The 22,861-nt window shown below is 44.1% G+C and overlaps 1 protein-coding gene across 1 annotated transcript in view; it reads left to right on the forward strand.

The window, feature by feature from the left end:
* EPS8L1 (EPS8 signaling adaptor L1) overlaps window positions 1-22,861 on the forward strand; it is a 50,107-nt gene that overhangs the window by 21,739 nt on the left and 5,507 nt on the right. Inside the window, exons 11-19 of the mRNA XM_083376572.1 lie at window positions 542-630; window positions 736-810; window positions 1,902-2,050; window positions 2,501-2,642; window positions 5,440-5,468; window positions 14,870-14,963; window positions 16,631-16,795; window positions 19,385-19,484; window positions 22,384-22,555. Of these exons, the coding sequence (XP_083232698.1) occupies window positions 542-630; window positions 736-810; window positions 1,902-2,050; window positions 2,501-2,642; window positions 5,440-5,468; window positions 14,870-14,963; window positions 16,631-16,795; window positions 19,385-19,484; window positions 22,384-22,555 (1,015 nt within the window). The remainder of the gene's footprint in view (window positions 1-541; window positions 631-735; window positions 811-1,901; window positions 2,051-2,500; window positions 2,643-5,439; window positions 5,469-14,869; window positions 14,964-16,630; window positions 16,796-19,384; window positions 19,485-22,383; window positions 22,556-22,861) is intronic.

Genomic DNA, 22,861 nt, shown 5'->3' on the forward strand with positions numbered 1-22,861 from the left:
GTGTGCGTGTGTGTGATTTTTTTAAAAAAATATGTTTATTATACAATGCAAAATGTTGTAGGCCCACCGGAGTCATCTCTGTGCGAGTTGGATGGCGATATAAATTTGTTTAATAAATAAACAAAACAAATAATTTCATCAGACTCTGCAAAATTCCACTGTGGCTTTGAAACTTTTCCCTTCCACCATGGGCCTCTGCAATGGATCTCCCGACAATTTCAGAAGTGCCTCACGTAGATGCATTATTCTTTCTTTTGGCACAAGTCACATGAGCTTCTTTGCCAAGAAATTTTTAGAGACACTAGTTCTAAAATACAGAGCTGAGGCCTACAAACATAATTAGACTATTATAATGGCGTGTTATTTCTGCATCAATATGGTTGAGTTGCTCTGTGTAGATTTCTAGAACCAGGAGCCTTGGTTTTCTCAATCAAAAAAAAAAGGATTTCAGTCTTAGGGGTGGGAGTTCACCAGCCCCCCAAATAGATAAAGTTGCAGGGAGATTTTTTACTGTTTTTTTTCTTCTTTACCACAACCATAGAGGGACTCTTGACCATCAGAGCCAAACCCCCATCTCAAGAGGAGTTTGAAGACACTCTGTCCAAGATCAAATATTCCTTCAGCCTTCTGGTGAGTTTTGTGTATAGCTTTTTTTCCTCCTCCCAAGGAAATGGAAGGTATCTCCTTGGGTTATGCTTACAACGAAATTATTATATTTTCTTTTCCACCACTTAGGCAAGGCTGAAATCTAACATCACTAGCCCTACTTCAGAGGAGCTACTATGTATTCTTTTCAAGCCCTTGAAGATGGTAAGTGCTGAAGAAGAGGAGGAAATGAGGTATTTGGTAGCTGAATTAGTAATAGTGTATTTCTCAGTCTTGCATCTCCCAAATTGTGGACTTCAACTCCCAGAATTCTGCAGCCTATATGGATGGGACTGTTCTGTACCAGCCTGCTACCGGCCCTGCAGAAAAGGCAGGGACAACCCCTTTACAAACGGCAAGAGGCTGGAATTACGCCTGCCAAATTTATAGCTACAAAAACAAACAAGACATGAACCAAGAAACAGGAGCTTTAAGAAACACGAACTATCCAAGCGGTTGCCTTCAGCAAACCAGCCCTCCCCACACATTCCCCTTATATAGAGTTCAGGGCGTGGCTTCTCTCTGCCTCCTTCCGAGAAGCCCCATTGCCTTCCTCTGTTTATTCCTAATTGACTGCCTCCTGCGTTGGGCGTCCTTGAACAGGGCCAGCTGTGGGTCATCTTCATCCACACTGTCAGGCTCACACAGCTGGGTCTCCGTGGTGACCAAGTGGGAGGGGCCTGGCTGAGGGCTCTCATCAGCAAGATCTTCAACCCCCTCAGCAAGGTCTTCAACACCCCCCTCCTCCTCCTCTGAGTCGTCCGACCCAACTGCCGAACCCACAGGCTGACCCTGAATCACAACAGGGACATAGAATTCTGGGAGTATCCAAGACTGGGAAACAATAGATTTGTAAATATGCATGGGCAGTTGGATTGTAAAAGCAGTAGAAGAATATGAAATTGTGTTAAGGGACAATAATATTTAAATAGCACATGTGAAATGCGAAGCTGAATTCCACAGGAATAGGGGAGAATTCCTACAGAGCAAGAAGCAAGAAGGCTAATACAGTACGTACACTTCCTCTGAATTGCTTGGCTTCTGTATCCTTTTTTTTTTAATAAAATACTTTGGGCCTCAGTTCCCTTAGTTGCAGAATTGTGTAATACTTTATAATCCATGAAAAGCTTTATCATCGGATTACGTTGCACGTACCAATGATTCCTAGATGAGCGTATTAGTAAATTTCTCTGGGAGAAGATCGGGTCTCCAGGGGAACAGATAATATGGATTCTGATTCTCATTTCCCATTTCAGATTGTGGACGCTTCTGGGGGCGTGGAATTTGCTTCTGAACTGCGCAATCCCATGATAACTCTGGAGGCAGTGACTTTGATGCGAAGCTGCTTAGGAGAACAGGAAACAGAATTGTGGCATTCTCTGGGTGAAAACTGGACTAAGCCCAGGTAAGGGGATTTGAGTTCGCTTCCCCTTGTTATTACTTTTGCCCTCTTAATTTTTTTCCCCTATGGGATGCAGTTTAATCTACCTACTTCCCCTTCTTCCTTCTGCAGTCTTCTAAATATTGCAACTTCTGTGTCCCTATTGGCTATTTCATTTTGGTGAAATAACCCCCTCTGAAGTGATGTCACAGATGATCTGGACCTTGATCTGTTAGTTACTTAACAAGTAATTGCAAACTTTGGAATTTGGATTTCAAAATCTTCTCAAAGATGTCGAGAAGATTTTGGTGGATTAGACCAAATCATTTATGACACAATGTGGTGGGTTTGTTCTAAATTGGTTGACACCTGTTGCCTGGGTGGTTTACTTACCTTGCAGTGATTGAAAATGTCATGACTTTGGCTCCTTCCTTCCAATTCATATTGTTCCTATTATTTGCTTTGTCCATCAAGGGTGGATTTCCCTAGAGGCTATGCAGCTCCCTACAACCTAACTTTCTGCAGTGACTGGGAACTTCCTGTCCGGGATGCTTTTGGGAAACCTTGGGAAGACCCAGTAGAGATGCAACACCGTCATGAAGAACGACGCACCCAGGTCAGTTTGGTGACGAGAAGCAGGTAGGAGAGCATAAGCTTGAATTCTGAGCAAGAGGACAACTATAAAAGGTCCACCGTAGAGCTGAGGCAACAGTTGAACAGTTGGAACAGTTGAAGAAGTAGATTATCTTCGTCTACATATATGCTGCAGGTTTCGATTGATTGTGTGCCAACAAGATGTATCTTTTCCAGGAGGATCAATCTCCAACTTGGTCCTTCGAGTCTTCTAATAGCACACCCATTACCACTGTAGCTGAGTCCATCCACGTTGGTGCTGGTCACTCTCTCCTTGTCTTTCCCTTTCCCAACTTTATAGACTTTGGTGTATCCATTGCACTGAATTTCAGACAAAAAGATCATTGTTGTGCATTTTGATCTTTTCAAGCAGCTCGTTGCTTTAGTAGCAAATGCCTGGAGTAATGCTGCAATGGATCTGTTGCTTTTGCTTGTGGAATCTTTTTTTTTTTCCAGACAAGCAACTTCCATTTTATTTGCACCATTGAATGACTTTGGAGCTTAAACTGGCAGAAGGACTTTCACAGATTGTAGCATATTTGCAGTACTGCACTTGTGGTTGTCCAAGTGCCCTCCTTGCCTCAGCTCTGCTGCTTACTGTTGGAGGACACATTCACACAATAAAATGTCCATCTCAGGATCAGAAGAACAAAGAGATCCAGCAGGAAAGCAGTGTTTTCTAGAAATGAAATGGAACTAAAGCTTCTATGCTGAAAGGAGGAAAAACCCAAAGCAAGCTGGCCAATTGCAGGGCTCCAGTTTGGAGGACTATCCCACCCACTCTGGCCTTATGTTTTGGCTGCTGGAGAAAACTAAGCCTAAGCAGCCTACATAAGCCTTCCCAGGTCGATAGTCTAATGTGTTTACTATTTCTCTATTTATTTAAATTTATAAGTTTGCCCAACTCCACGATGACTCTTGGCTTACAACAATAAAAACAGTACAAACACCATATAACAAAGAACACCTCCGCCCTGCATATCCCCCTACATAAAAAATCCAGCCCAACAGACATTATCCTTTTTAAAAAAAATGTCATCCACTCTAAGACTTGGGGGGAAAGCTATGATTGCATGATCTTTCAAATGAGGGAAGAGTAGGAGTTCTAGGATGTCCAGAGGGAAGCTATTCCAGAGGCAAGTGGCGTGTCAGAGGAGGCCCACTTCCTGAGTCCCATCACATAATATTGTTTAATTGGGAGGTCTCGGAACATCCCAAATTAACTTTCCCTGCTTACTATATGTTTAATTGTAGACCCATCCAAATGGATGAGGCCAAAGGTTCACGTAGCCAGCCTGTGCTTTCTCTTTGGCCAATCATATGCTTCTAGGAAGCGTGCGTATTTACTAGGCTGCTCATTTTTCCAGAAAAGGGATAGGCCTAAGGCAATAACACTTAGAGTAATGTACCGCTTCATAATGCTTTACAGTCCTCGGCAGTTTCAGCCTATTTCCCCCAAGAATCTGGGTCCTCATTTTACCAACCTCGGAAGGATGGAAGGTTGAGTCAACCTTGAGCCACTCAGGATTGAACTCCTGGCTGTGGGCAAAATCAGCCTGCAATACTGCATTCTAACCACTGTGCCACCACTGCTTCCTGAATGTTTCAGGAACAAGCATGATGGTATGTGGGAAAGTCCTTGGGTGACAAGAGGAAGATTTGCAACCTAGGCAATGGATCTTCCTCCTGTTTTCCAAGGTTATTCAAAACTGAGACTCTGGGAAGAGTGCAGAAAAGAGCAACAAAAATGATCAAGGGACTGGAGACTAAAACATACAAAGAACGGTTGCAGGAATTGGGTATGTCTGGTCTCATGGAAAGAAGGACTGATAGCATGACATGATAGCAATATTCATGACATGATAGCAATATTCCAATATTTGAGGGGGTCAACCTATTTTCCAAAGCACCAGAAGGGAAGACAAGAAGCAAAGGATGGAAACTAATGAAGGAGAGAGGCAACCTAGAACTAAAGAGAAATTTCCAGATAGTTATTTTTTTTATTTTAATTCCATTTACCGGTATATCCCGCCCTTCTCCGAAGACTCAGGGCGGCTTACAAGCTTAGCAGTAGCCTTCATTCTATGTATATGCCTGCTTATTAGGGCTTTCACACACACACCCCAAGCGGCATTATTACAAAGTCAGCTTAATTGCCCCCAACAATCTGGGTCCTCATTTTACCTACCTCGGAAGGATGGAAGGCTGAGTCAACCTTGAGCCTGGTGGGACTCGAACCTGCACTAATTGCAGGCAGCTGGTGTTACTTAAGGAGGCATTAGTTAGAACAATTCATCAGTGGAACAACTTGCCCTCAGAAGTTGTGAGTGCTCCATCACTGGAGGCTCTTAAGAAGAGACTGGACAGTCATTTGTCTGAGGTATACGGTCTCCTGCTTGAGCAGAGAGTTGGACTAGAAGACCTCCAAGGTCCCTTCCAACTCTGTTACTCTGTTCTGTTCATTCCCACATACTACCACAGAGTGCTTGAGGAAGTATCTTTGTAACTAGTTATGTCACTCATGCTAACAATTTGTCCCTCACCCTAACAATTTTATGAACAGAAAAGTCCTCCAATCTTGAAAGAGTAGCCACAGAACATTCTTAAAAATTAGCTGTTTTTCTAGCCCAAACAAGTGGAGGTTCTTAGTTCACTTAAAAACTAGCTCCAATTACATTCAGTATTATTCCTGTCCATGAACTGGAGGGAGAGAATTTCAGAAAGAGTCACTTGAGATGGACCTAAACTAACTTTACTCTCCTTCTTTCCCTGTGTTGCAGCAATCGGCACCCACAATTGCAGCCAACGGGTAAGATATTGGTGAACATTTTGAGAAAGGATTGGTTTTTGGGAAATATAAACAGGGAGTTTGGAAGAGAGGAATAGCATTTAGGATTTTTAAAAAAGCTAAAAGGGAAGGTTGGGAAAGACAAGGATTTTAATGATTAGGGTGGAAAGGGCCATTTCTAATTCCTGGTGCATGAAATCTTTTAAAGAGGAAGTAAAGAAATTGAATATTTGGAACATGCAGAATGCGTGCAATGTTGGAGATTTTAGACCTTTCCACTTTATTGGATGAAGAAGTCGCCAAGCCTGGCTTCCTCAGTCATGGTCATCACCCCCCCCCCCAGTATAATCACCACTGTAGCATTAACAAAACTCAGTGTGAATAGAGGAGACTATCTTGCTGGGGACATGATTCCAGTCCCTACCCTGATCCTACTGGGAAGAGAAACTTCAAAGAGAAATGAAGAGTTGGAGGTGTGGTGGTGGTGGGGAGATTAACATTTTAGGAGTTAGGGTTAGGTGTGCAAGAATTTGTCATGGGCCCTTTGGGGCAGGGGTCTCCAACCTTGTCATCTTTAAGACTGGTGGACTTCAATTCCCAAGAATTCCTCAGCCAGCTTTGCTGGCTGAGGAATTCTAGGAGTTGAAGCCCACCAGTCTTAAAAATGACAAGGTTGAGGACCCCTGCTTTAGAGGATGGTGATCAGATTGGATAAATTTAGGAGGTTTTCTGAGATTGAAAATTGTGAGCCGTTTATGAAATGCTTAGGTCAATTCTACATTGCTTTTTTTCCCCTCTTCTCTTTCTTCTTTTTTCTAAAAATCTTTTTTTTCTATTTTTCTCTATCCATCTATCTATCTTTGCTCTGGGAATAGCTGGGTCCGGTGGTAAAACCAAGGATAGGAGCCAGCTAGGGAGGTGGAGGGCGTTAAGAAGCTTAGCTTAGGGCAGGTGATGGTGTGTTGCAGTTAATAATTGCAGGTTCTTACCAGGGTGAGGGCGCTTTTGGTGATCAGCAACCTTTGGATGTTGAGCAAGGACTTCAAATTGTTGTCCTTAATCTGAACTTACAAGTACTGGTGGCTAGGAATCCAGTTGGCCCACCATGCCTTAAAAGAATGAGGGCCTCTGAACACAGAATTTGACAAGCCACATAAAATTCCCCATCGTGACTTTTGTATTTCAGTCCTATTTAAATTCTCTGTCCTCTTTTTAAGAAATGCTTTAATTATCTATTTACTATTGGATAGTAAGAAATAACTGAGAAGTAATCAGAATGGAGACTTCTGGTATAACTTCCAGAACTTGTAAGTTTTTCTCTCTCATGGTTCTCTAAATTCATTTATCCCAAAATCTCCGGAGTCTTGATTCTTGCCCAGATCAAAAAGAACCAAAATATTGGCATGTCAATCTTCACTCAACTTATTGACATTTAACCTGTTGAATTGGGTTATGCTGACAAAAAAAATTGTATTCCAAATGCTATTTTAACTATCTTTCAAACGATCCTTACATCATGATTAGATTACCAAGGATTAGTTGTCTAGGGAAACAGGATTAGCTGTTAAAATTAATTTTTAAAGTTCATAGCATAGATAAGCACATAATGAGATAAGAATAAATAAACTAACAAAAGATGTACCAACTACAAAGGCCTCGAATTAAACTAGATAAACATCCAATATAATTTCTTTCCTACGCTTTACATGCACATATTCATATATTCTGATTAATTTATTCATACGCGTACATATGCAGATATGAGGAAGCACCTAATAATCAGTTCATCATAAATAAGCATAGATAAGCACATAATGAACTAAGAATAAATAAACTAACAAAAGATGTACCAACTATAGAGGCTTTGAATTAAACTAGATAAGCACCCAATGGAATTTCCTTCCTACTCTTTACATGCACATATTCATGTATTCTGAATAATTTATTCAAACATGTACATATGCAGACATGAGGAAGCACCTAATAATCAGTTCATAATGTAGCAGGGAGGAAGGGGAATCTCTCATAGTTCTCAAAATAAATAAAAATCAAATTACTGTTTTGCAGTGGTACTAGAAATTCTGGATTTGACCAGCACTGCTTGAATGCAAAGATAAAACTAGACAAAGTCTCAATGTAACACTGAAATAATCCTTGTAGGTAACTTCTCCCTCTTTTTATTTTTGCTTAGAATGGAGAGGACTATGGGTTTTTTTTACAACCTGGAAAATGAGCTAAAACACATCCATGCTAAATATAAACAAGTTTAAGGCCAATGTCATGGGTTTCCCAAAAGATAACTGGGAAACATAACATCATCACAGATTTGTAGAAAATGTTTAGGTAAATTCTGGGCCATGTAACGTGTTTGCCATGCGGGAGAACTTTGGGATTATGCCATGGAGTAAAGGAAGAGGAAGCAGCTAGTAAAAAAATGAACTGGTGTAAGAAGGCAGAATGCTTGCTTCCCCTTATAACAGGTGCCTTTTTATGGCTGTGCTCAACTGCCAGGAAAAATGAACAGCTTAAGAGGAGAGAAGAACCACAGAAGAATGGGAAGACAATCAACAGTTTCTCCTCTGTTAGAAGTGTGTGTATGTATGTGTGTGTGCGTGCACACATACACAAGTATGAGTATTTCCCCGTTCTTTTTCTCCGCGTCATGGTGGAGAAAGCATCATTCTCAATAAGCAATGTTGTTATATGGTGGGAATAGACCCCTCTCACAAAGTAAGTCACAGATACCTGATACCTTCAAATATGATATAAAAGGATCACCTAGGGTTCATACTAGTGCCCAGCTACCCGTATATTTACAGTGTAATTTGTCCATTCTTTTTCAAATTATGAAAGTGGATTGTGAAGACAAAGGCAGTTTGGTCTAGTGGTGAAGGCACCAGGCTAAAATCCAAGAGACTGTGAGTTCTAGTCTTGCCTTAGGCGTGAAGGCTGGCTGGGTGCCTAAGGCCAGTTACTCTGTCTCTCAACTCAACTTACCTCACAGGTTTTTGTGAGCAAAATAGGAGGGGGAAGCAGTTTTAGGTATGTTCACAACCTTTAGTTATGAAAATAATAAAGGCAGAGTATAATAAAACTTCTTGCAAATCTTTTCATGACATCTCTGCACTACGTTTCATGCTGCAAAACCTAATCGAATTCAGTTTCTAGAATGTTCCCAGCATGTGCTTTATAGTCTAAAAATAACAACAACAAAAAACAAAGAGTAGTTATGTGGAGATTAGAAAGGGTGAGTCCAGTTGTGCAACTGTAGACCACAAGTTTCGCCTAGTAAACATTGCAGGATTTCCAGTTCTTTTGCAAAGAACATAAAATGAGATAAGGATAAAGAGTTCTTTTAAACCAATACCCTAATTACGTAATCTTGTTTGGTCCAACTCTTATGGAAGTGAGGCACACTTGACTCCCTCACCGTTGGTGAGGATTACTTTACAACAGTCACGTCTTAGCTTCCTTTACGGACGTAAGTCGAAGGCTACCTGTACCTAGGGCAGGGGTCGGCAACCTTGGCTCTTTTATGACTCGTAGACTTCAACTCCCAGAATTCCTGAGCCAGAAGGCTGGCTCAGGAATTCTGGGAGTTGAAGTCCACAAGTCATAAAAGAGCCAAGGTTGCCGACCCCTGACCTAGGGCTTTCCCCTCCATTTTGTCCCACAACAGCAATCCAAGGAAGAAGGTTTGGCTGAGGGAGAATTATTGGCAGAAAAGTAAAGTAGAACTTGGGCCTTCTCACGCCAAGTCGTACTACTTTACCACGCCCTCGTGCTATCTGTGATGCACATCGCCTTCCCAATAGTTCCCTGGAAAATGTCCCCTTTCTCCCTTGTGTTAATACAAACATGGCTGTGGTTAAAAGCACACTTTGTTATTGGCCAAGCTACAACCTAATTCTTTTTGCAGTCAGAGTAAGTTCGGAATGTACAGGAGCAGAGAACAAAAGAACAAAGCAGTAGCCCAAGGAGGAGCTCAGAAGAACTTAGGGAATCCTTCAGGCCTTGGGGACTTGGGAGGGGACCAATGAACAAAAGACCAAGCCCAGCCCTTTCCCTGGATAGAAAAAGAAAGGAAGGAGACTTGGGTCTCCCAAGAAGTCCAGGAGAATAAAGTAGAGCCCAGATTAGCTCAAAAGAAAACAGTGTGTTCAAGCAGAACAAGAAAGGAAGTGAACAAGAATTCAGTTTTTTTCTTCTCTGCTGCCTTATGATTTGGATGAGACCCTGATGCACGGGGGTAAAGCAGTTAGGGCAATGAGGGCGAACCTTTTAGAGACCGAGTGCCCAAACTGCAACCCAAAACCCACTTATGTATCATCATTAGGTGCCGGGTGGGCGTGGCCCTTTGGGTGGGCGTGGCCCATTGGGTGGGCGTGGCTGCGGTGGTAACGGCAGACTGGGTGGGACTAAAAAGTTCAATCAATCAATTCCAACTTTGCGAGATCTTTTTTTTTCCCACAAGAAGTTGAAATGGATTGATTGATTGAACCTTTTTTTTTTTTTGCCCACGGCGGCGGAGGCCTAAAGCGAAAAGGTTTTATAAAACCCAGCTGAAGGCCTGGGACTGAGGTGACGGCGCGCGTGCCCACAGAGAGGGCTCTGCATGCCGCCTATGGCACGCGTGCCATAGGTTCGCCACCACGGAGTTAGGGGAACTCAGCTCTGAAAGCAGGAAGAAGATTGGAGGAGAGAGACAGAGAGATGAGACTCTTCCAGAAGGCAAGAAGCCAGAGTCAGGGACCAGGTGCTTTGGGCACAGAAGGGAAACGTAACAAGATGAAAACAAGAGGACAGCGGTTTAAAGAAAGATGGCGCCCAGAAGAGAACCCAAGAGGGGGACACTAGACAGCCAGTGAAGGTAGGATTGGAGCATGGTGGGAACTGGGGTGTCTCCTTTTTCTTTTTCTTCTTGAATTCCTATCCTTCTCAGAACCAGTTTGCAAGATGGGTGTCCCAGCCAGTCCAGCTCTGATCCTCATAAAATCTAGCTGGAAGAAGGATTGCAGTTACTGTACTGTATGGTTCAGGGTGTCTTTTCTGGTAGGAAATGCCACCTATTACAAAAAAAAAAAAGAGGCGACTGGTGTAAGCTAATATCTCATTTTGCCCTTTCCTGCTCATTATCCATTCCTTCCTTCTATATCATGTTGTTGTTGTTTTTTTGTTCTGTAATTGGGCAATCTTTGTGAATATGAGAGTGGCCAGAGTGGGTCACGTTGCTATTGTGGTTAATGCTAATTAATGATAACACCTATACCATCTTGCAATCTTCTCTGCTATCCTTTTTTACCGGCAGGATGCATGAAAGTTGGGATATTAGAAATACACTTGCATTACCCCCTAAACCCAGTATATATTAAATAAAATCTGCATAAAACAAGAGACATCTAGAGTTGAAATAAATGTCGTCAATCAATCTGTTTAAAACTAGCCAGATGAGTTAAGCATTTGCATGGTGATGCCCAAATCCAGGATCAATTCCACTTTAAGATATTGAAGGAAGCGCTGGATATTTATATTCAGTTCAATAAACAGGACTTAACACTAATAACTCTGTATTTGGAAGTTACCCTTTCATTCTCTATCATACTTACACCTCTAGATTAAGATGACATGAAGTAAATAATATTTCACAATTCATTTACTAACCCTCAACTATTAATTAGATCAGGGGTGTCAAACTCAATTTCATTGAGGGCCGCATCAGCATTGCGGTTGCCCTCAAGGGGCCGGGTGGGTATGGCCAGGGTGGGCGTGGCCTACTGAGTGGGTGTGGCCAGACCACAGGTCGGCAACCTGCGGCTCCGGAGCCGCATGCGGCTCTTTGAGCCGTCTCTTGCGGCTCCCAGCCGCCCGGTGCGCGCGCACCTCTTCCAACGGGCAGTGGTGCGCGCGCACCTCTCCAAATGGAGAGTGGCACCGCCCGTTTGGAGAGGTGCACGCGCACCTCCCCGAATGGGCGGAGGTGCGCGCGCACCTCCCCAAACCTTTGGAGAGGTGCGCGTGTACCTCCGCGCGAATGGGCAGTGGTGCCGCTCTTTCAAGAAGCTGCCGCGGCCCGTCTGTGAAGCTGCCGAAAGCGGCAGCTTAGCAGACGGGCCGCGGCAGCTTCCTCAAAGAGCGGTGCCCCTGCCCATTCCGAGAGGTGCGCGCGCACCTCTCCGAACGACCGGAGTTGCGCGCGCACCTCCGCGCGAATGGGCAGCGGTGCCGCTCTTTCAGGAAGCTGCCGCGGCCCGTCTGCTAAGCTGCCGAAAGCGGCAGCTTAGCAGACGGGCCGCGGCAGCTTCCTCAAAGAGCGGCGCCCCTGCCCATTCCGAGAGGTGCGCGCGCACCTCTCCGAATGACCGTAGTTGCGCACGCACCTCCCCAAACCTTTGGGGAGGTGCGCGCGTACCTCCGCGCGAACGGGCAGCGGTGCCGCTCTTTGAGGAAGCTGCCGCTTTCGGCAGCTTCCTCAAAGAGCGGCGCTGCTGCCCATTCCGAGAGGTGCGCGCGCACCTCTCCGAACGACCGGAGTTGCGCGTGCACCTCCCCAAACCTTTGGGGAGGTGCGCGCGTACCTCCGCGCGAATGGGCAGCGGTGCCGCTCTTTGAGGAAGCTGCCGCTTTCGGCAGCTCCGGTCGTTCGGAGAGGTGCGCGCGCACCTCTCGGAATGGACAGGGGCGCCGCTCTTTGAGGAAGCTGCCGCGGCCCGTCTGCTAAGCTGCCGCTTTCGGCAGCTTAGCAGACGGGCCGCGGCAGCTTCCTCAAAGAGCGGCACCGCTGCCCATTCGCGCGGAGGTACGCGCGCACCTCCGGTCGTTCGGAGAGGTGCGCGTGCACCTCTCGGAATGGGCAGGGGCGCCGCTCTTTGAGGAAGCTGCCACGGCCCATCTGCAAAGCTGCCGAAAGCGGCAGCTTTGCAGACGGGCCGTCGCCGTCGGGCAACCGGGAACCGGTTCCATCTCATTTTTTAAAAAATGGCAGCTGCGTGCGTCCGCGCATGCGCAAAAAACCTTTTTGCGCATGCGCGTGCATGGACACACGCACGCGGCTCCCTCTTTTTTTAATTTGTGATGGAACCGGTTCCCAGTGGCTCTTTTTCTTTTTTAGGTTGCCGACCCCTGGGCTAGACTGTGTATGACCTACTGGGTGGGCATGGCCAGCTCTACATCGTTCGCATCAAGGGTGCCTATGCGGGCCTGGGCAGGAGTGGGACAGATCTGAGGGTCTCTGGCAGAAGGAGGGTCTCTGGACCAGGGCCAAGGCAGTGGGGGCCGTTCCCTCACTGTTTCCAGGATGGTTTCGCGGGCCACATGAAACCACTTTGCGGGCCGGATCTGGCCCCCGGGCCTTGTGTTTGACATGTCTGAACTAGATTAATCCTTACTTATTAACATTTAAAACGTTTTGTAGCTTAATTTGTTGATGACCCAAGGGTTGTCAGTCATCCCACTGACCAAACTTCTTTTGCGCACTTCTGTATCTCATCCTTGTCTTTGCTGTGATGCAGACTAAGCTCTACTGAAATTTTCAGGACTTCTGGGACTTTAATTAGAAGTTTCCTTCTTTTGGGTTTTCTTTAATGGATCGGCTTTGTTACCTGTCAAGAGAAAAATTGGTTAACTTTTTATTACTAGTTTTCACTCTTTGTAGTTTTCTTGTTCAATAGCATAGTTTTTAAAAATTTAATTTATTTATTTATTTATTTTAAAAATGCACTATTTTAATTATGCTGACAGTTGTAGAAGTACAGAAAACTTAATGTGGACCCAACAATTGTTGTAGTCAATTATATGATGAAATTTGCATATATTTGCAAGTAAAGAAGTCGCCAGGGGAAAGTGAAGGGAAAGTGTTTAAAAAAATCAAGATGGTTGCTACAGGCTTCAGGTAGTCCTCGACTTACAACAGTTCATTTAGTGACTATTCAAACTTACAACGGCATTGAAAAAAGTGAGTTATGACCGTTTTTCACAGTTAGGACCTCTGCAGAATCCCCGTGATCACGTGATCAAAATGCTTGGCAACTGGTTCATATTCATGACCGTTGCTGGGTCCCAAGGTCATGTGATCACTTTTTGTGACCTTTCGACAGGCAGAGTCAATGGGGAAACCAGATTCACTTAACAACGGGTTACTAACTTATCAACTGCAGCGATTTGCTTAACAACAGTGGCAAGAAAGATCATAAAATGGGGCAAAAAAATCGCTTAACAAATGTCTCCCTTAACAACAGAAATTTTGGGCTCAATTGTGGTTGTACGTCGAGGATTACCTGTATGTGATCAAAGCTTGGACCTTTCTATGTGCGCCATAATGCACATAAAAAGGAGGGAGGGTTTTGGTCACATAGCTGCAGCCACCATTTTGACTTTTCCAGACTTCCCTGGAAACAGCAGGTTCCAAAGAAGAAAGCATGTGGCTTGTTTTTAATACATTGCAAGAGCAGCATCTTAGTAATCCCCCCATTTTTTTCTGTTGAGCGTTCATATTTCTGTGAAGATGGGCTGGGCCACTTGCAGACTTAGAACCCCCCCCAAAATTGCGTGTTTAATTAGAGGCAGTTTTCTTTTAAAAAAAACCCAATAATAATAAAAACTAAGTGAATGAATAACTTGTGTGGCTGTAGAGTAAACTAAAGGAAAGCCACATCTGTGTATAAAGGTCTAGAACAGAGAATGTTTCCGTGAAGTGAAAGTGAAAGGAATGGAAGACGAGATAGATATAAACCTTGGGAGTGGTCATCTCTAAAACTTTCAGTAAAACATGATGATCCCACCCCCAGCAGCATCTAAATCTCTGTTCTTATTGTTTACTGATCAGGAACAGTGGAAAACGGATAGCAAATTCGCAGAAAAGAGGCCAAGACTTTCTGATTCTCAGAAAATACGAAATGGAAAAAAAATAAAGTTTTCTGGGTCTAAATCGGATGGCTAGCAGGGAGGAAAAGCCGGAAAGACGCCCTAATAGGATATGCATATACCGTGGTGCCTTGGTACTCAACTGTTTTGAAACTCAGCGAATTTGGTACTCAACAAATTTGACGTAAAAATTTTGTCCCGGTACTCATTGTTTGTTTGGTACTCAACGCCCAAGCTAGAACTTATCCATGTCGGCTGCCTTATGACTCACTACATTATCCCTTATGGAAAAAATCTGTTTGGTATTGATCACGTCTCTTGAAACCATTTAATGATAAGTACCAAGGTACCACACTAACTGAAGGATGAGCTCAGCTAAAATTTCTTGACTTGTGATAAGAGGCAACCTTGTTCCTTAATCCTAAATCAACTTGCTACCTTCATTCATCTCCAGTCAGTAGATTTTGTAAAACAAAGTGAATTAACTTAGATGTGGAGTCTGATCTACACAGATCATAGGTATTCTTGCATTAAACCCAGTGTATCTTCCTTCTCGCTCACAGGTGCAAACATCCAGAGAAACCAGTGATCTGCACCCACAGCTTCACAGCCAGAAACAGCAATGAACTGTCGGTGCTTCAAGGAGAGATATTAGAGGTGAATTTATGACCCAGGGTATCAACCATGTCAAAAAAAGGGCAGTGGAAACCTTAATATAAAGAAGATAATTGCATTTGGGAATCCCAAAATTTGGAAACAGACTATTGTTTGCCACTTTGAAATTTTAACATGAAAATTGGCTGGGTGATTTTGGGCCAGTCACTCTCAGTTCAACTCCCCCCACATTGTTGCTGTGGTGGAGAAAATTGGAAGAGGAAGAGTATTACTCATGAATTACTTATAAAGTATGTATTTCTTTAAATGTGTGTTATGTATGTGTACACTTTTGAGAGCAAGCAACAAAAATTCACTTTTAAGGTATGCCACTCTTCCAACAGTAAAAAGAATGACAATAAAGGTTATCTATCATCTATCTATCTATCTATCTATCTATCTATCTATCTATCTATCTATCTATCTATCTATCTATCATCCATCTATCTATCATCTATCATCCATCCATCCATCCCTCTTTCTTTAGCGTATGGCATGAAATACATGGATAGCAGTAGTAAAGATATATGGGAAAAACAAATAATATCATACATGTAAGATGAAGACGTATAGTGAATTTTTTAAGCTATAAGGAATTCAAGAAATTATATATTCAGTTATAAATATATATTTTATTTTAAGATACGTTGGTTCATATAAAATACATTGGTTCATAAAGTAAAATAAGTGTTCCATATATTAACACATATGTTATATATTAATACTATAATATGTGTGTGTGTGTGTATGTATGTATATGACAGGTAGTCCTTGACTTATGACTACAATTGAGCCCAAAATTTCTGTTGCTAAGTGAGACATTTGTTAAGTGAGTTTTGCCCCATTTTATGACCTTTCTATCCCAAGTTGTTAAGTGAATCACTGCAGTTGTTAAATTAGTGACACAGGTGTTAAGTGAATCTGGCTTCCCCATTGACTTTGCTTGTCAGAAGGTCACAAAAGGTGATCACATGACCCCAGGATGCTGCAACCATCATAACTATGAACCACTTGCCAAGTGGCTGAATTTTCATCATGTGACTATGGGGATGCCGCAATAGTCGTAAGTGTGAAAAATGGTCATCAGTCACTTTTTTTCAGTGTAACCTTGAACGCTCACTAAATCAACTGTTGTAAGTTGAGGACTGTTGGTATCTATGCCATTTATCCAATTAAGCACAGTGTTTGTTAATTGGAGGAATTCTACTCTTCTTCCTGTGTAAGCTCTGTTATATCACTTATAAAGTAAGAGCGGTGGGATAAAAGACAAACAAACCAACAAATACAGAATTTCTGCAAGGTTAGCTAAATAATTGTGAAGTGCTTTCAGACCTCTTCGGCAGAGGCCATATGCCTTAAATCAGGGGTCTTCAAACTTGGCCCTTTTATGACTTGTGGACTTCAACTCCCAGAATTCCTCCACCAGGCATGCTGGCTGAGGAATTCTGGGAGTTGAAGTCCACAAGTCATAAAAGGGCCAAGTTTGAAGACCCCTGCCTTAAATGAAAAGCATCACTATGCATAAACAGGCTGTTTACTAAACAAGTTGTACATTGCTAGCAGGAATGGAATTATTCACGAGGCTGAAATTAGGAGGACAGTTGTGAGAGTCACAAAAACTGGCTGGAACGTTGTCTCTGCTTATATGGAAATATTTTGTTTGTTGCTAGGTTCTCGATGATAGTAAGAAGTGGTGGAAAGTCAAGAACTGTTATGGTCAAGTTGGTTACGTCCCTTATAACATTCTTGCTCCAGTGCTGAATGGAGATAATTCCAGTATCCAGAATGGCAAGGAAATGCTTCTAATTCATGAAATCACCCCTGTAATGACAAAGGTGAGTTAATTACATGAATTAGGGCTTTGTTTATTTGTTTCTGGGTTTTTTTAACATTCTGTATCCTATGGGATTGAAGATTAAAAACCAATATTTTAAAAATGGCAAAGAACACAAATGTCTGTGGAGATTCTCTGTCATCCAGGTCATAGTTGGCCCAAAGGTGCTTTTTCAAGAGGCACCTGTACTTTCTTAGTTTCCCTTTGAAGATGTTTCACTTCTCATCCAAGAAGCTTCTTCAGCTCTGACTGGATGGCAGGGCTGAATTCTTCAGTCAGAGCTGAAGAAGCTTCTTGGATGAGAAGTGAAACATCTTCAAAGGGAAACTAAGAAAGTCCAGTTGCCTCTTGAAAAAGCACCTTTGGGGCAAGGAAAACCCTTGAACCAGCAAAGCAACCAATCTAAACATCGGGGGGGGGGAAACTAATGAAATGTATTCATTAATTTGATGTATTTATATGGCCACCCATGTCACAGATCAGGGCTCTGGATGGCATACGATACAAAACGTGATTGGGTAGAACAGCCTTAATCTTCTCCAGATATGTTAAGTTATAACTTGATGATCCACACCTGACACAGCTAGTCCTCAGCTTAGGATCACACTTGGGACTAGAATTGCCATTTCTTTGTGAGGTGATTGTTAATTGAATCACACCTAATTTTACAGACTTTTTTTTGGCCCCAATTAACCAAATCAAAAGGGACGCAGTGGCTCAGTGGGTTAGGACGCTGAGCTTGTTGATCAGAAGGTCAGCAGTTTGGCGGGTCAAATCCCGAGTGCCGTGTAACAGAGTGAACGCCTGTTACTCGTCCCAGCTTCTGCCAACCTAGCAGTTCGAAAGCACGTAAAAATGCAAGTAGAAAAATAGGGACCACTACGGTGGGAAGGTAACAGCGTTCCGTGCGCCTTTGGCATCTAGTCATGCCGGCCACATGACCACGGAGATGTCCTCGGACAAGCGTTGGCTCTTCGGCTTTGAAACGGAGATGAGCACCGGCCCCTAGAGTTGGAAACAACTAGCACGCATGTGCGGGGGAACCTTTACCTTTTAACCAAATCACTAGAGTTGTTAAGTGGATCAGTCACAAGGTTATTAAACAAACCAGGCTTCCCCCATTGACTTTGCTTGTCAGAAGCCAGATGGGAAGGTCACAAATGATCACAGGGTCATGGGATACTGTAATGGTCATAAATACATGCTGGTTACCAAATGCCTGAGTTTTGATCACGTGCTACAAGGAACATCATGCAGGTTTCACTGGTAAGATGGTACCAGATGATGAATATCAGGCAGGAGAAGCAGAATGGAAACTGGAGAGGAAGGTAAGGCTAGTGAAAAGGATTACTGCATGTGGCAATATGGTTTTGCAAGTCCCAACTCTATCTCTAAGTATGAAATGCTGAGGACATGAAATGTAATATGCTTAGGGATGTCCTGGGAGAATCTATTGGTGATTATTAGAAACCAAATACTGGACTAGATGGATCTTTGGGGTGATCCAACATTGCAGCACATTGGTCAGAGAGACCTGATTAAGCCTGGTGAGATTTAGGGAAAGCAATCAAAGCTTTCGCTCTTTGAGGTCTAGAAAATGCTAAAAATATCAAAAACAGAAGAGTATGAAATTAGAACTGCATTCCACATTCCATTCTAAAAGGGGAAACCAATTATCATGGCTCCATTGGATCCTGGTTTGGAGGAGGAGGAGGAACCAGGACCATCTGATGGGGATGGCACGGTCCCCTCAGAATGAGTGGCAAGTCCAGGGGCTGAGTGTGAGGCAGTCTCAGGGTCACTGGGCAATGGGGGGAGGCAGCCAACTGGATGGAGAGGTGCCTGCAGGAGAGGATCAGTTGCAGAGGGCCAGTGGAGATGACAAGCTCCAGACCACTTCTGACAAATAACAGCTGCCTCCCCCCCCCCACAATCCGCAGGCATGGAGAGCAGAGCAGAGGGAGGCACAGAGGAGGTCGGTGAGGTTGCTCGCAAGGAAGCAGTGCCACTCCTCCTCACAAGGAACTGGGCATGATTTAACCAGACACTGGAGGAAGATGTGTTATCTGGAACACCTGTTTATTCTGATGGACACCTTCCTGGCTTTCATGGATCTTGGCTCATGTGTGTTGGCTCCAAACTGACTTCAGACTCTTGGACCATGCTTTGGTTCTTGGAACCATGGATTTTTGTTGCAGACTTGGTACTTATGGGTGTTGTGATTTCCCTCTTGGCCTCATGGGTTGTCTAGAATTTAATTTGTGGAACCAGGGAATTCAGATGGAGGGAAAACTGAGGGCTGAGATGGAGCTACACTGGCACCATTGGTGGGTCATTTGGTGCTGTGTTAAATGTGTAATAAATGGACTCTACTTAACCTCTTCCTTGCCAGCATAACTTGGGTCCGAACACCAACAGACAAAACTAGCCAAATGAATTGGGATCTTACATATTAAAACTCAGTTACTTTAGAGGACTAATGGCTTGTAGATAATTAATGTAGCCTTGTCACCACAATTTCTTGTAACATCTCTCCCAATCAGAAATAGACTTCTACCATTCTTTGTTCTTCCTTTCTTTCTCCACATAGATAACACCACCTCAGCCACCAGCAAAGACCACAAATCTGCAGTCCAATGGTGTAAAATGGGCCACCACAGAGGAGCTTAACAAGAACCACAGTAAGAAAGGTGAGACCCCTCTTTCATTTGGAACTGAAGACCCAGCAAACAAGCAATTCTTCTTTTTTGTTTTGCCTGAGCACATGGTCCACATTATCTGTGAGAAATCTCGGGTTGACCTCTGACCTACGTAGTAAGAGCACAGAACTGGAATTATGTTAGGTGGAGTTGACTTGTCTACTAAAATATCCTTTGGACCAGTGGCGTAGCGTGGGTTGTCAGCACCTGGGGCAAGGCAACCGGAAGCGGAAATAGAGGGGCGGGCGGGCGGTGACGTCACGGCACTGCTGAAAAGACGCGCCCCGCAGCGGCGTAGACTTTCCAAGAAGAGTCGCGCGCATGCGGGATGCTTCCGGGTCCCTCTCGAGGGCGGCTGGGCGGGGCTCCGACCTGCAAGAGCCGCTGCATTCAAGCTTGCACGTGAGCCCCGCTAAATAAAGCCACGCATGCGCACGAAGCTAGGCCGGCCGGCCAGCGGGTCCGTCTTCGCTCGGCCAAACCTGCCAGGGCGCCTGCAGGGCGCTTGCGGTTGGCCTGAGCCTGGGCGGAGAGTTGGCCGCTTCTATTTATTTTATTCAGTTTATGTGGCCGCCCATCTCACCTGCCGGACTCATTTCGCTTTGCAAGAAAGAGCAGCTCGAGAGCGGAGCCAAGCCAACTCTGTGCAGCCCTTGGGGCTCCCTGAACAGCTCAGTGCGAGCGCGCCCCCCCAGATGTTGCGCCCGGTGTGGCCGGCCCCCCCTGCACCCCCCACGCTACGCCACTGCTTTGGACAATCTGAACTCTGAGTCTAGGATAGCGAGGGAGTCCTTGTGGTCTTTCAGAAGTTGCTGAATTACATTCCAATCATCTCCCTCACCGATGTTCATGGTTGACTAGAACTCTCGGACAGTTCAGTAGCATTTAGAAACCACGATGCTCCCCATCCTTGCTCTAGAACAGGAGTCCCCAACCAGGGGTGCGAGATGACATTCCAGGGAGTGCGAAAACTTGGATTTAGAAGTTTCAAAATTATAGCGTATCTGCATAATTTCTTGCCGTTATTTCGGACTTTTGTAAGGGGTGAGCGAATATATCAGAAGCATTCTAGGGGTGCGGGTTATAGAAAAGGTTGGGAACCACTGTTCTAGAAGAAAGCAACGTGATCTATATATTTTCAAACAGCTAAACTAGCTTCTCAACGGTTTCCTAAAATGGTGGATCATGTAATATTGGAAGGAATATTGCTCCTGTGACCTGCCAAAACCTGAGCCTTTATCCCAAATCCCGAATGTCCTTTCTACAGCACTTAGTACCCTAACCTCATAACTGAAGAATTACTTGCTCTGAGAATAATTTCATTTTCTTTTTACCTCCTGGCTACTTCTTTCAATTAAAGGAATTCTTTCAATTAAACCATTTGCTGGTTTGCTTTCCCAAATGTACTCCCTGTTAATGATACAGCAAAAAACGTTACTGAAAGCTTTGGCATGTGGTCGCTGAAAACAATGGACCTGGTTTTCCAAATCCTTGGTGCAACCTGTTGTAGATAATCTAATCTTCTAGAATCTAGATGTCTGGGCTTCAACATTCCGAATTCTCAGAAGTTAACATGATGCTGGCTGATGATATGAATGGTTAACCATTGGATGCCCAGATCTAGGAAGATTGTAGTTATGGTCTCATACTACTAGGAAATACAGGTAGACCTCGACTTATGAACACAACTGATCCCAAAAATTTATGTTGCTGAATGAGAAAATTTGCTAAGTGAGTTTTGCCCCATTTTACGACCTTTCTTGCCATTGTTGTTACGCGAACCATTGCAGTTGTTAAGCTAGCGACACAGTTGTTAAGTGAATCTGGTTTCCGCATTGACTTTGCTTGTCAGAAAGTCACGAAAGCTGATCACGTGACCCTGGGACACTGCAACCCTCAGAGATACAAACCGGTTGCCAAGCGTTTGAATTTTGACCACGTGACTAAGGGGATGCTGCAACAGTCCTAAGTGTGAAAAATGGTCACAGGTCGCTTTTTTCAGTGCTGTTGTAGCTGTCGTAAGTCGAGGACTACCTGTACTCTTATCCACATTATTTGAAGCACTCTAGAGCGATCAAGAAGGAACGCGGTGGCTCAGTGGGTTAGGACGCTGAACTTGTCGATCGGAAGGTCGGCAGTTTGGCGGGTCGAATCCCGAGTGCCGCGTAGCAGAGTGAGCGCCTGTTACTCGTCCCAGCTTCTGCCAACCTAGCAGTTCGAAAGCATGTAAAAATGCAAGTAGAAAAATAGGGACCACTACGGTGGGAAGGTAACAGCGTTCCGTGTGCCTTTGGCATCTAGTCATGCCGGCCACATGACCACGGAGACGTCCTCGGACAAGCGCTGGCTCTTCGGCTTTGAAACGGAGATGAGCACCGCCCCCTAGAGTCGGACCAACTGGCATGCATGTGCGTGTGGGGGAACCTTTACCTTTACCTTACCTTAGAGCGATCAAATCCATAATTTAATCCTGCAAAATTCTACAGCATCTACAGCATTTTAGTTTACTGCAGGACACTGTAGAAGGGACAGGACTACCGCTTGAAGTATGGGATACAAATGGAGATGTGCAAAATTGGGCAGTCCATCCTTCCTCCCCCTTCCTCCCCCCCCATCCCACCAACACAGGAATGGCTCATCCATTTTCAGAAGTGGATGTTTTGGAATAGCAAGTGATATATTTTCTTCTGGATACGATCTGCCCCTAAGTACACAAACAACTCTGAAATACCTGTATTTCCACATCTGGAGAAAAAAACAAACAAACACAAAGTTCTCGGAAGAGAACACATAGTTCTTGCACTTAGCTAGATATAAGGACAAATCCTTTCTTTCTCCAATGATTCATTTCCGATGAATCCTTGCGTGACATCTCTTTCTGCTTTGGTAGAACACTTCAGCGTGGTCAATGAGGAGCTCATCTTGAAGCTGGCCAACGGGACAGGTGGCTGTGGTAAAGCCCTTCATATCCCACGTACTTTGGATACTGACGTCCCTTTAGACTACAATTCAAATTCTGATCAAGTCCGGACCTGGTTGGAGGCCAAAGGGTTCAATCCATTGTGAGTTGGCCTCCGTTTCTCTTTGAGAAAATATATGGGTTGATAATAAAATACAGGACTTAGATTGCCTATTTCTCTCTTTAAATCGTATTAGATTCAAGATCAGAGATGCTAGGCATGTCAGCTGTGATGTACTGGGAACATAGTAATACCACGTGGGTTGCTGGAGCAGCTAACGGCTCTCCAGCAACCCAGACTACAAGTCTCCAGCACTACAATAGCTATCCCTAGGCGGCAATGGTTGCTTCAAATCTATTGGCTGCCGCCTAGGGGCTAGACTATATATTGCGGCTAATTGCAGCCATT

Source organism: Vipera ursinii (genome assembly GCF_947247035.1).
Source record: "Vipera ursinii genome assembly, chromosome: Z".
Classification (NCBI taxonomy): Eukaryota; Metazoa; Chordata; class Lepidosauria; order Squamata; family Viperidae; genus Vipera; species Vipera ursinii.